The sequence below is a fragment of the Macrobrachium rosenbergii genome, chromosome 36 (genome assembly GCF_040412425.1).
Source record: "Macrobrachium rosenbergii isolate ZJJX-2024 chromosome 36, ASM4041242v1, whole genome shotgun sequence".
In the NCBI taxonomy this organism is placed as follows: domain Eukaryota; kingdom Metazoa; phylum Arthropoda; class Malacostraca; order Decapoda; family Palaemonidae; genus Macrobrachium; species Macrobrachium rosenbergii.
In genome coordinates, this window is record NC_089776.1 from 18,252,051 (window position 1) to 18,267,079 (window position 15,029).

Below are 15,029 nucleotides of genomic sequence, written 5' to 3' on the forward strand. Positions count from 1 at the left end.
ACCTACAGAACTTTTATGCATACACATCCTGAGTTTATAATGGAGAAGTAGCTGCCATACTGCACTGCATTTTGGTACCTCCAAATTGAAAATCTAATAAAACATTTTATTCAATGTTGGTATCATGCAGAAATGTTTGGGAATGTTTCATGATGAAGCTATTATTATATCTAAGTGTTAGAACTCTTTCCTTCTTCCTTGTTTGGAGTACTGTTCTCCAGTTCAGTCTTCAGGTGCTAACTCTCATCTCAAAAATCTTGGCTAGAGCTTTGCCATCCATTGGCTACAGCTTTATCATCCATTAAGTTTATTGCGGCAACTCTTAATGTTGACTTATGGCATACACATGAAGTTAGTTCAGAAAATTTTCTACAACGACAAACTGACCTAGCTGATTTTGCTTACAACATTAAGTAGGGTACATGTGCAAAGAGTAAGCCATTTCCTAGTAAAGGTGGGAATTCCGTTCCTGGCTGAGCGCTGCTAACTGAAAATCGCTGACAATTATGGAAATAAATGGCGTTCACGATGTTGTAAGCACCAATAAACTGCTTATCAGTGCCATTAACCACTTACCGGTGTTGATAAACCACTTACTGATGCCGATAAACTGTTTAACAATGCCACTAGACCGTTTAACAACGCAGATAAACCATTTACTGATGCCGAAAATCTGGTTAACAACGTCATTAGCCAAGCGCCGTAAAATGGGAGCGCCATTAACCGACACTGCCAATACGCGAGGACTGCCTGTATCAGGTACTATGTCTCAGTTTGCTAAGAGTTTCATTTTGGCTATAACTAAAATGTAGAGTAGTACAGTACAATATGTCCTTTTGCAGTTGTGGAGTCTTCTGATCTCCAAGTGTTTCAGAAGAGCAAATTCATTCCTGCTTTTGCATGACATCTCCTGATATCAGGTGTATGGGTTTTATTTTGTATTCCCTCAGTGTTAATTATTTATCACCTTTTCCTATAACTAGTCTCTCTTTGTAGGCTGATTTCCTTTTGGGGCCTTCTTGGGCTTATAGTGTGTTAACTCTGCCCATAAGGGGTTTTCAGCTGAAGATTTAAATGCAGAAAGAAAGTGGGGCATCTTAGAGGTTGGAGTGTCTCTGACACTGGGAAATACATTAATCTCTTGCATCTAACTCACAACTATATTTTGTTTTTGTTTGCAAATTTAAGTACTCGTATATACCCCATAAAGGCCCTCCATCACTGCAGGATCTAACAAGAACTTGTGGTTTGGATTCTTATTCCCAACGAGAAACCTAACTGAAGCTTTGAATGGTCTGCCCACCATTCTAGCACCTCTTGAAGACTTGTCTACACTGTAACCATAGTCAAGTCTGGTACAAACTACCACACATGTCCAGGTAAAAAGATAAGGCCTCATCCTGACGCTGGCCAAGCTGAAAAATTCCCAAAAAATGCCATATGACTTAGAAAGCAAAGGCTTATGCTTTGCTGGAAGCTCCTATTAGGGCTGAAATCCTCTTGGAAGTGAGAAGAAATTGCATGGAAGTGAGAAGAAATTGCATAATCATTTCTCTGAGGGAAAAGCCTGAAAACTAAGTCTATCTTCACCCCCATATTTATAGGCAAAAGACGTGTCAGAACTACTTGTGTGTCTCTCTCTGATATGATGAACCCCATTTTCCAACACAGGATTTTATCTGTTTCAATTTAGCATTTATAGATTCCTCATTCCATATATTTTGCCATTCATTTACAATGATTGTTTTTATATATCTTATATAGTCACTAATAGGGATGTTTACATTTGCTGTTGTCAAGTAGACTGCTTCTTTAGCTGCTTTATCAACCTCTTTGTTTCTTTTAATACCTACATGGGCCGGGATCCAACATATTTCAATATTTTTCCCATTACTGTATTATACAACTTATGGAGTGAATTCTCATTTTATTCATAGTCCAAGGAGGAGATAATTTTACTACTGAAAGTAACTGTATATTTAGTCTAAGTTCAAATAATTTTTTGATTGGTACATCACTTGTCTGAATTCTCAGGGCACTCTTCATTGTTACATACTCTCTATGGAGAGAGAAAGGTAGTTCACCACATTCAACCTGTAAAGATGACTTTGGTGATGATCTAAAGGCTCCTGAACATATTCTAAGGCCTTTGTTGTGAACTGGGTCTAACGTTTTCAGCGTTGCATCTGATGCTGAGCCATATACTTCGCTTCCATGATAAATGATAGACAGCACTGTTGCTTCATACAGTACAGTAAGGGTAGTAGTGTTCGACAGTTTTTTTCCCCTAGTAGTATTCGATAGTTTTTAATTAGATTTAATCAGTGGCGTCATTTCAGATTTTTCTCTGGGGGGACAAAGGTTTAGAACTTATGGTATGGGTGGGGTGGCAAATGACTTGTGCACATTTTGGAGCATTTTGAAGCAATTTAAGAGCTGTATTGAGTTAATAAAGCTGCAAACAGGTGTGCTACACCCACCCATATTTTTGTTATTATTATTTCAAAGGCTAGGGGGCCAAACTAAGTCTTGGGGGGGCCATCAGTGTCTTGAAGGGGGTACGTGGCACACACGCCCCCCTCACCCCAAAGACACCCTTGGATTTACTGCTCTTTTACATCTTTACTTCATGTTTGTTATGTGGGCTTTCCAATTCAAGTGAGTATCAAACACTAATCCCAAAAATGCTGTCTGGCCAATTGGTATACTGTACTATGGTTTCTGATTTTTAAACCTATTTCTTTATTTTTCTCCACTTTTTTTATACTCCATGATTGTCTGAGTTTTATCTATGGAAAACCTAAAGGCTACAGATGAGGCCCACTCATCTATTCTTACTATGCTTTTATTAATGATTCATTCTATGTTTTATTCGAGATGCTGAATAAAATATGGCAAAATCATCCATATACAGGTTACTTTTACTCCAATAAGTAGATTATTACTGATATCATTTATTGCTAAAGTACACAGTGTGCCACTATGGACGCCTCCTTGTGGAACACCATTTTCAAGTGGAAATGTACTTGACAATACATCATCAATTCTCACCTGAAAAGGGCAATCTGTCAGAAAGTTTTGGATAAACCTAGGTAAATTTCCACGGATGCATACCTCCATGTAGTATCATATGCCTTTTAAATGTCAAAAAAGACAGCTACAGTACAGTAATTTGTTTTCATTCAAATCTTTTGCATATGTGGTCTTCTAAGTTAGATAGAGAATCCAATGTAGATCTGTTACATTGTGACCCGAATTGAGTGGGAGTCAAAATTTAATTTTCTTGAATGTGCCATGCTAGTCCAGCTTTTACCATTTTCTCTAGTAATTTACATAAGCAACTTGTTACAGAAATGGTCTGTAATTATTTACATGACTTGGATCCTTTCCAGGTTTGGGGAAACGAATTATTATAGCATTTTGCCATTCATCAGGAAATAAATTTTGAATCCATAAATGATTCTACTGTAAAACTGTAAAAGGTATGCTCATCTAAAAAAAAATATTGTCAACTCCAGGAGCAGATTCATTACTGTTCAAGAGAGCATATTCCAACTCTTCCGTATTAAAGTAACCACCATACTCCTCACATGGAAGGAAGAGACAGATGGACCAAGATTTTCAAATGATCACTGTTAACCTTGCCAGGTTTCAGTAACATAGGTCTGCCTGTTCTCAAACTTGATCCAGGTTTTTCTAAATCCAATTCCACTGTCTTTTAAACTCTTTCCCTTCCCCGCCTTCATAAGTGGTCCTTGCTCTTCCAAACAGCTACACTCTGCTGTAAAATGCTAAGACGTGCATGACCAAAAAACAATACCACAACCAAACATGTCAATGAACTATCTTTAAATGCTACCATGAATTGTGTCCTGAGGAATCAATGCCACCACGAAATGTGTGTCCTTTCCAATTCCTTATTTGTCTATTTTAGTTCACAAATTTTGATTTCAACAATTACTTATCAACTGAACAGCCTGCCCCTTCCCTACATACAGCCTTAAATATCATAGAAATGATACTTTAGGGGCATAAAATGAAAAAGAAGTAGAACTCCTGCTCACAGTATATAAGCAGGTAAAGCTTGCACCACCACCATGCTACACACAAATGATAATCCAAAATGTATAACATCTTACATGTTCTTCAGTATGAAAAAGAATAAAAGATGAGACTAAAATGACAAAAATAAGTATTTTAAATAATCAATCCTTTCAAAGTCAAGAAATAATTTCCAACCTTCCTTCGCTCTGTTGGTTTAGCAGGCGTAAAATCCGTAGTTGTGAATATGTCCAAAGATGGTCGTCGGGAAACTGCTCCCACAGAATCTACATCTGCTTCATTCCACCAGTCATCAGACAGCTCATCGGGAGTGAGTAAGTTAGACAAAATGACTGCTGGAGGTCCTGTTTAAAATAGTGACATGGTGAAGTTACTTGTATGTATAGTACTTCTGATGGACATTACTACCTTTACTACATCACCAACTGTGTTATTCTAAAACCTATCAATTTACAGTCAAATGACTTAATAAGAGCCATGGACTGTTATCTATTTAATAAATTTTTAAAATATAGATGAGAAGTGGAGAATAACAAAAGGCACAAAGCTACATATTGCCATGTAAGAATAAGGTCACCACATTATAGTGCAGATCAAAAATAATGAACAGTATACTGTGAAGATAGCTTATGTATACAATGCCATGAAAGTTCCAGTTATTGTACTAACTTTTTATGGAATGATACAAAATGAAAAAATTCCATAATAAAGCACAACAAGAAAATAACTCTTCAAGAACTATGCAAATAAAGCACAGTCTGCGCAAAAGATCAGAGCATTCCAGCACTAACCTAGTTCTAATGTCTCCCCTTAAAAATAATTATTTGAAATGAACTTCATGCTAACTAAATTCAAATCATTGCCTATAATTTTGTGTACAGCTGAATGCTTGGGAAACCTAATATCATTCTTTCTTTCATACTATAAAATAAGCCATTGATTATTTATACCCTTGATTAAAAAATGCGTAAAAGAATCTCAAGGAAAACCCACAAATGTTAAGGGAGTAATTCCAAATTTGAAGCCCTAAAAAACTGACATATCACATTTTAGATACTTCCATAGAATAAGCATGCCACATATTTTTCATAAAGCAACACAACCCAAAACTATTAAGAGTTCTAAGAATTGCTCACCTTGTGATTCAACTGTACCATTGTGCATATTAATGATCCAATCAACTCTTGTCAGAAGACTTACATGATGGGACATCAGGATTACTGTTTTTCCAGATAAGAATCCATGGACACAGTGACGCATTATATGTCTAGCCACAGGACCATCAACTGCTGACAGCACATCGTCTAGGATATAAATACTCTTGTTCTGAAAAATAACCAGATTAACTACTTATGACTTTCACATTACTCCTTTGTCATACAGACTTAATACTAAACACTGTACTGTATACAGTCTGGTTAAACTACCATATATAACATAATATTAATAATAAAATAACACAGTAATCCTTCAATTACTCGAATCTCCATTATCCAGAACTCAACATTATCTGACACACCCAGACTGGGGACCATGGCCCCAAAGATATATGATACTGTAGAAGCTACTCCACTTACAAACTAGTCATGTTCCGAACGGTCGTTCGTATCTTGATTTGTTCGTAAGTACAATTTGATATATGTAAAGTCAGTATGTACAGTATTATACAGTGGGTCCCTGCTAGATGGCAGATCAGCAATTGCGCCTTCAGTTAATCACAGGTTTTTCTGTGGAACTTATCTCCAAACATACCTTGAAAAATTCCCTAACTCACAAATTTTTTCATAGAGCAATATTCACTAATTACTGTATTTTCAGTTTATTTTCATGACTAAATACATTTTTTATAATAAAAATGATTTAAAAATTTTCAAATATTAATATTAATGTAAACACAGCAAAATATCTATAAAATACTACATTAAAATTCTGCAAAATCAAAAAACAGCTTACCAATGTAAACACTTCAGTTCAACGGCTGATCTCTCTCGTTAATGAAAAAACACAGCAAAATATCAATAAAAAGTTATTTTACTTACAGTATCCATTTATACTGTATTATTACTGTACATTGATCTATTACCATCGTAATATATATAAAAAAAAAAAGATCGTCCCAGCATTTGTAATTGTTTATACTGATGTAAGCATATGTAGTAGGAACGTGTCGTCATATTTATTTTCTTTCTCTGATTTACTATACCATACTTCACTACAAGTTTAGTTGACTCTATGATCATCACACATAATATAACAGCACACAAGAAAATATTTATCAGTGCTGATCTTTCATCTCTAATCACAGTAAAAATATTTAAAATCTGCATTTCATTCGTAGGCAACACAAAGTTATACTCTCCTCCCCAGCTGGTTTAAGCGTGCCTGTCAAGTCTCATCCCCAGCTACTGTGCTGAGACTTCAATTTTAAACACCTTGGTTCTCTCCCTCTCTCTCTCTCTCTCTCTCTCTCTCTCTCTCTCTCTCTCTCTCTCCCAATGACATATGAATTACTGTATCATAAACTCTTATGTACAAAATTAAAAATAATAATTCCATTGACAACACTTGTTTCTATGAACAACCAAAAAATTATTTGCCTAATTCTTTCGGTAATAGGCTCAATCAGATGATTCTGAGAAGCAAACATTACAAATGTTGGGACAATCTTTTTTTTTATAAATATTACATCTAATAACAGAGCAATATAATAATACAGTATAAATGGATTCTGTATGAGCTGAAATAACATTTTATTGATATTTTGCAGTGTTTACCTTAATATTAATATTTGAAAATTGGTAAATCATCATAACATGTACATACACAAGAGAATATTTTATCACTGTTGATTGCATTTATAACTTGATATCTTTTTTTCAATGCATAATTAAATATTAAATGCATTATTTAACTCTACGTGTGAATTCCCAATGTTTCCCCTATCTGCAAAAAGAAAACGGGGCAGCTTCAATACTGTATGAGAGAAAATTGCTCTGCCTGAATATAGGGGGTAACCTGATTATGTAGTTTTCACACATACTGTAGCTGTAAGCCATATAGTTTTAAGGGTAATGTTGTACGATGACTTTGCAATTATATTAAAGGGTTTTAGGATGCTAGTGCTATATTTTATAGAGTACTTTATTAATAGGAATGATACATAAAACCCAAATAAATTGTGATGATAATACAGTAAACCGTGTGTTTGTGGGGGATGTGTACCGCACCCCCTTGAGAACAGCTAAAATCCGTGAATACTTAAAACCCCTCTAAAAACACTTAGAACCGCCTATTTTGATAGTTCAAACAAAAAAACCCCCTAAAAATGCTTATACCCGAGTATTTTAATAGTTTTAACACAAAAGTGCATTTAGTCATGAAAATATGAAAATACATTAATTAATGAATATTTCTCAGGTGAAAAATACCGTGAATGGGCGAATTTTCTGCGAATAATGGGTAGATACGTTCCACAGAGAAATCCGCGAATACGTGAGTCCGCAAATCGTGAAAACGTGAGTACAGGGGTTTTACTGTAGTACAACTTATAGAGTACAGTACTTTATTAATACAAATAATATACAAAACCTAAATATATTGTGATGATAATAGTACAATTTACTCCTCTGAATGAGACTCAAACAGCTCTTCAAAGTCCTCTTCCCCTAAGTCAAGCTGTAGTTTTTCACTTGCCTATACATATGGCAAGTGTAATGTTTCTTGATCCAGCAGTTGAATGAGTGAAGTTGTGTTGGGGATAAATAAACAATTTTAACATCCAGATGGACAATTCTATCAAGGAAGAAAGCTCCATGTCCTTATGTTGGACAGTCTGGCTCAAAGCAAAGCAATAGGCTTCACAGTAGATAATGAGAGAAGCTTGTCTCAATGAAGATGGATGAGTAAGTTTGTGATCTGCTGAAAAGCAACTTTAACTGGAGAGAGACCATGTCTATGACACCAATCAAAGATGGTCCACTAGCTGGAACATGGTAGTTGCAACTACCTCAAAATGTGTGGCTAACAGAGAAGAGTGGGCCAAAGGGGAATCTCTTGGCATCTTGACCAGAAGAGCTAGCAGATCAGGATACCACTTGGTATGGAGTCAAGGAGGAGCTACCAGGGTTATCTGAGACCCAGAATGACATATACTCAGTTAACCACTCGCTGTATCAGCCTGATAACCAGATGGACCAAGTCAAGGGTGCTGCAAGGCACTTTCCATGGCAGCCCAAGGTCCAGAGCAGAAGAGCAAAACTCAGGGAGCTTCCTGTATAACAGTGTGGCAAACAGGTTGATCACTTGAGTTCCCAAAAGCTTAAAAAGTCTTTTCCTTTGGGACCAATCTGTCCTGACTAAGTGCTCCTGACAGTTGAGCTAATTTACCAAAATGCTCCTAGACAGAATGTCTGTGACCAACAGCTCAACAACATGGCAAACCAATTCATGTATCTGCACTGACAACCTTCTGTCACTCATTGGCACTACAGAGTAACCATCACAGGAACTTGGAATGCTGCAGTTATCTGCGGTGCAAGGATTCCTAAGATGTTGATGTGTAGCTGAAGGTCATTCTCTGTGCAACACCTACAGCAGGGAGATCTCACCCTATCTTGACGTGTCTGAGAACAGAGGCATCTCCAGAGGTGGAGAATTCAGAGGTATGCCCCACTAGGATATTCCCATTGACCAGCCACCAAGCAACTTCCTCCCTCAATAATGTCTTAAGGATACTAGGTGGAGAAACTGCTGCTTGAGGCCAACCAATGCTGCTTCAGCCTCACAGAAATAAGTGTTGGCAGAAGTGCCACAAGTACCAAGGATTACAACTGACAGAGGATGACCTGCCAAAACCAGGCTGGTTGTTTCTGTCACAACAGGAACTGCTCTGTCACCTCCATTAAGATGCTGAAGCTAGAGTCTTACTAAGAACTCTCACTACTGCCATGTCTATTAATATGACCCATATATGTCTGCTGCTTGAGCATAAGATTCCTCTCCCAGTTATCATAACCCCAGGTCATGACAAAAGACCAGGAGGCAGTCTCTGTTCTGGAATAACTGCATCTCCATGATGCTGGAACCAGCCAGCTGTCAAAATAATACTGAAGACATACTCCTGGTGCGTAGACTGAAGTGAAAACTCAAACAAATACCTGAGGAGCTGCTGCCATGGGAGCATGGGCTATGAATTAGTTGACAGTTTATTCACAGGTAGAATGGTGGTTACTTCCTGGATGACTAATGGATGGGCATCTGAAAATATGTATCTTTCAGGTCTACCAAAAGCATGAAGCCACCATCTCAGATAGACTTCAACACCAGAATCAGTTGTTTCCAACTGAGTCAAGTCTGTAGCACAAAACTTGTTCACTGGAGAGAGGGTGATGACTGGGCTCCAACCCTCAGTTGCCTCCTACAAAGAAAACCACTCTAAAAGGTTGAGACAGGTTGCAATGGCTTCTAGCACATTCTTTACCACCATCATCTTCGCCTCTGCTCTGCTGATGGGGCCAGAGCTTGGGGAGATCCCAGAGGGTAACTAGAAATGGGATCAGTCTCAGATGGGGTGATTGGCACTCCCTGAACAGTAGTCTGCAGCTGTCACAAACAACACAGATTATTGTTACTTGTGGCAGTTAGAGATATGAACAGTTTACCTTAGTATCCAGCTCTCTTTTGCTTCCCATTGTTCTCTCCTTCAGCTGAAGCTGGAGATGGAAGGCTGAAAAGGTTGGCATACTTCTGGCCCATTGCAAGGAAGAACAAACCTGAACTCCCTGTTGCAGTTTTGAGGAGGTCTGAGTCCCCCTGATATTAGACACAGAAGGTGTGGTCACCCCAAAAAGGCTTGGCTGCAGCAACCTTCAGTATCCTGAAAGGGAACTGCACATTGGGTTGAAGTGTTATGGCTATCAAAATGTCTCTTCAGAAAGTTTAACCCTTTAACGCCGAAGCCCCATTTACAAAAAAACGTCTCCCGTATGCGGGCGTTCGGTGAGTTAGCGCTGAAGCGGAAAAACGTTTTTTCAAAAAATCACAGCACGCTTAGTTTTTAAGATTAAGAGTTCATTTTTGGCTCATTTTTTTGTCATTGCCTGAAGTTTAGTATGCAACCATCAGAAATGAAAAAATATCATTATCATATATAAATATTGGAATATATGACAGCAAAAAAAAAACACTTGTATATAATTGTATACAAATCGTGCTGTAAGCAAAACAGTTAAAGCTAATGAGTTAATTTTTTTAGTTGTATTGTACACTAAATTGCAATGATTTTGGTATATAACAAATTTTAAAACGATCAAAGCAACACAGAAAAAATATTATCACAAAATGATGCATGAATTAAACGATGGGACGTAAAAAAATGTTTTTTTCAAAAATTCACCATAAATCAAAATATTGTGCTAGAGACTTCCCGTTTGTTGAAAAAAATGAAGCTAATTGATTGAATATTACTAGACTGTAAGTGTTTTAGCTTACAATTGCATTTTCGACCATTTCAGTCAAGTTAAATTGACTGAAAGTCGAATTTTTCTATTTATCGTGATTTATATGGAAATATTTCAAAACTGATAAAAGCTACAACCATGAGTTATTTTTGTTGTATTGTACATGAAATTGCGCACATTTTCATATATAAAACTTTATGTAATGACTAATATAAAGCGGTGCAAATATTACGACAACGAGACGAAAGAATTTCTGAGATGTTCAGCAAAGTTACCGAGCAGATGTAAGGAAAATGTTTTTTTAAAAAATTCACCATAAGTCGAAATATTGTGCTAGAGACTTCCAATTTATTGCAAAATGAAGATAAACGATTGAATATTACTAGAATGTAAGAGTTTTAGCTTACAATTTGCGTTTTTACCATTTCGGTCAAGTTAAAGTTGACCGAAGGTTGAAATTTTGGCAGTTATTGTGATTTATGTGAAAATATTTCAAAACTGATAAAAGCTACAACCATGAGCCATTTTCTGTTGTATTCTACATGAAATTGCGCACATTTTCATATATAAAAGTTTATGTAACGACTAATGTAAAACGATGCAAACATTACGACAACATGGCGAAAGAATTTCTGAGATGTTAAATGAGTTACCACGTGCAGACGTAAGGAAAAAATTTTTTTTCAGAAATTCACCATAAATCGAAATATTGTGCTAGAAACTTCCAGTTTGTTGCAAAAATGAAGGTACATGATTGAATATTACTAGAATGTAAGAGTTTTAGCTTATAATTGCGTTTTTTGACCATTTTGGTCAAGTTAAAGTTGACCGAGCTTGAAATTTTGGCAGTTATCATGATTTATATGAAAATATTTCAAAACTGATAAAAGCTACAACCATGAGTTATTTTCTGTTGTATTCTACATGAAACTGTGCACATTTCCATATATAAAACTTTATGTAACGACTAATATAAAACAGTGCAAACATTACGACAACGTGATTTAAAGAATTTCTGGCGCGGATGTAAGGAAAAAGTTTTTTCAAAAATTCACCATAAATCGAAATATTGTGCTAGAGACTTCCAATTGGTTGCAAAATGAAGGTAAATGATTGAATATTACTAGATCATAAGAGTTTTAGCTTAAAATTGCGTTTTTGACCATTTCGGTCGAGTCAAAGTTGACCGAAGGTTGAAATTTTGGCAGTTATTGTGGTTTATATGAAAATATTTCCAAACTGATAAAGCTACAACTATTGGTTGTATTTTGCTGTATTGTACATGAAATTGCACTCATTTTCATATATAAAACTTTATGTAACGGTTAATATAGAACAGTGCAAAAATTACGACAAAATGACGAAAGAATTTATGAAATTTTCGGCTGAGTTACTGCCGTGCGTAAGAAAAAAGCTTTTTAAAAAATTCACCATAAATCGAAATATTGTGCTAGAGACTTCCAATTTGTTGCAAAATGAAGGTACATGATTAAATATTACTAGAATGTAAGAGTTTTAGCTTACAATTGCGTTTTTCGACCATTTCGGTCGAGTCAAAGTTGACCGAAGGTTGAAATTTTTTATAGTTGACGTATGGTACGTCCACTCGGCACCCAACAGACAATTTTAGTCGACGTATGATACGTCCAATAGGCGTTTAAGGGTTAATAAGGAACCCAAGACCAATCAATTCCACTAAATGAGACTATAACATTCCCAGCCAAAACTTGTCAACATACAGAAATACAAGCATATCTTCTGTGTACAAAGTTTGCCAACAGGTTAAGTGCACTTTGGTCTGAGAGGAAACTCTGTCTTCCCTCTCATCACCAACAACCTCTGGAACTTGGCCTTCTCATCTGCAGATGAGAACCTAGTGATCACTGTCAACAAGCAGATTTCACCAAAGTTCAAACCCTGATGCTATCTGGAAGGAGGCCACGGCGACTGACTCCATGGCTCCTGCTACCATAACCGAGAAAGAATAACTTTCCTTTTTGAAAAGGAGTAGTCTGTGCATCCTCTGTCAAGTAGAATGTCCTATGGCAAACTGACAGTTGGAACAGTAGCTGGGTCAATCTGCCAGACAGCAAGTAACTTTCTGATTCACTGATCAGACTGTTAAAATGATCCAAGACACAAAGATCAAGCAGTAACCACAGCAGTTGGAACAACTGCCTTGCCTTGGGAATGAACCCTAGGGTATATTCTATCAATGACATGGGTTTAACGAAGGGCCAGTGGATGCTTCCCCTAGATTATTAAGCTCACAAATGAGCCCAACAATCTCTTGAAAATCCATTTCAACTCTGCCTGAAGGTGTTCTGGGGGAGAAGGCCCCTTAGGTCCTAACAGATATTCCAAAGCATGAGATGGATCCTCCCCTGAAAGGGAAGCTTCCACACCAATCTGCCCATGTGTGAGCTTTCAAGACTGTGGAAATGAACGATCAGACCCAGTTGTATCAAATGCTGAATCACAAGCTGAGGCTGACTCGTAACTGATTGAAATTGTGGTCTACATTCCCAAAGACTGTCATATGATTGGCCAAAGCCAAACCAGAAAAGGCTACAGATGAACATTCATTTATGCTACTGTGCACATGTATAGTGGGAGAGTTGGAAGAACCATGAACATCCCAAGTGTATGCACTGTAATGTATACGTGGCTTTTCAAGATATATAGCAATATAATGAGAGGCAACTTCTCTAACATGAAGCCCTCTGTTTGCATGTATTTAAAAAAAGGACACATATATGCATTTCATAGCTTCAATGCAAGATGTTATCGTGGAAGGTTAGGAGTGAGGAAGCAGACTAGGTCGAGAGATTTGATGCAAGATTGCTGAAACGGTGCATATTTTGATTCCTTCAGCTCTTTGTATTGGAGATCAGGTGATCTCCGAGCGCTATGTATATTCATGAGTACGTTCATTACTTTGATCTAGATTATGCAAAATCTGCCCTAAAAGTGAGTTTGATCGTTCATTAACGTGATAGAACTGCAGTTATCAGTCATAACTTTGGAGTGGTTCCAGGTTTTGAAAATCGGCAGATAAGGTAGAGTCTCAAATCTCTGTTTTTATGGGAGAAAAATTGAACTTGTGATTTTTACCATGACTTTCTAATCATTATGAACTTATGAACTGGTGTGGGAAATTTAATATGAATATTCATACCTCTTTTATGTTATTATTTTGGTTATGTTACGTTTGCCATATCTTGGCTATGCATTTTACACTTTCAATTATTGTGTTTTGTATTTCATGTATTTTTTGGGAGTTTTCTATCATATTTAATTCTTTCGACAGATGTCTGTGGACTTGTGGAAATAGCTGGGTGGTTTGATAAAGAGGACAAATGCAAGTCATTTGCAATGTCAGTCTCTTTATGTGGTAGACTTTTTTGTTTTTGACATGACATTTAGTTGTTGATTTGGGAGTATGTGATTTTGTGTATTTCAGGCTATTAGCCATAGTGAGACTTCTTTAGTCAAAGTGCTTCGCAATTTAGAGTTTAGTTATCTGACTCGATAATTCATTTATTATGCATTTTAATCTTTGTTTTGTTTTATTCATTTCTTGTTGGGTTATTTGAATAATAAACCTATTTTTGTAGGAAAGATTGTGTTTCTTTAAATAGTCCATTTAATTGCTTTGGTGAGAATGTGAGGTCAGGAGAGTCAGAGAGAGAGAGAGAGAGAGAGAGAGAGAGAGAGAGAGAGAGAGAGAGAGAGAGAGAGAGAGATCAGGGGGAAGTGCAGTGAGATCAGGGTCGAACCTTTTTACGTCTTTTTTTCTGAAGTTAGATCGCTAAGATCACGCTACGTACACTTCCAAAAAAAAGTGTTGATCTGTTCCCTGTAACACATGTACACGATCTAGGAGTTTTGGATACACCACGCAGAGCCCAAAGGCCTAAAGGATCATACAAATCATAATGGTACCCATCATTATTGTAATGCAGTGACCTTTAACACATGAACTCTATGCCTGTACATACATAATGAGAATAATGGACAAACCAAGCTCGGCTTGCGGGTTCGCAGGGTCTTGCACCAGATTGTAAACGTGCTGAGCGCTATTGTAATGCTGCAGCCATTTTGTGCATGAAACCTGTCTGCATGCATTTGTCAGGAATTTGGACATACCAGGAAAAATGATATCTAATGGTATTGTACAGCTGTGACTTATTGCATATGTACCTTCTTTTTGTATGCACATGATCTGAAAACTATATACGAGCCGAGAGATGCAATGTCAGCTCTTCTCTGCATACCTCAGCAAAAGTACGGACGGAAGAGCCTGAAATAGTCCTCATGTCCTGGAAGGAAAATGGAGAGAGAGTGGTCCACAAGCACCCTCAGAGAACCCAGTGTCTACCCTACCTACGACAGACATCCCAGCTGCAAGTGAGAGAATGCTGTTGTCAACCCTGGAAGAGAGGTGCTCACTTGCAGAACAACAGAACTTCTTGTGAAAGGGTTTCTGAGACCTCTTCTTCTTCCTAT

The 15,029-nt window shown here is 37.1% G+C and overlaps 1 protein-coding gene across 1 annotated transcript in view; it reads right to left on the bottom strand.

Annotated features, from left to right (window-relative positions):
* Positions 1-15,029, bottom strand: part of LOC136824986 (ATP-binding cassette sub-family C member 10) — a 173,146-nt gene that overhangs the window by 32,190 nt on the left and 125,927 nt on the right. Inside the window, 2 exon segments of the mRNA XM_067080977.1 lie at positions 4,240-4,406; positions 5,199-5,388. Coding sequence (XP_066937078.1) covers positions 4,240-4,406; positions 5,199-5,388 — 357 coding nt within the window.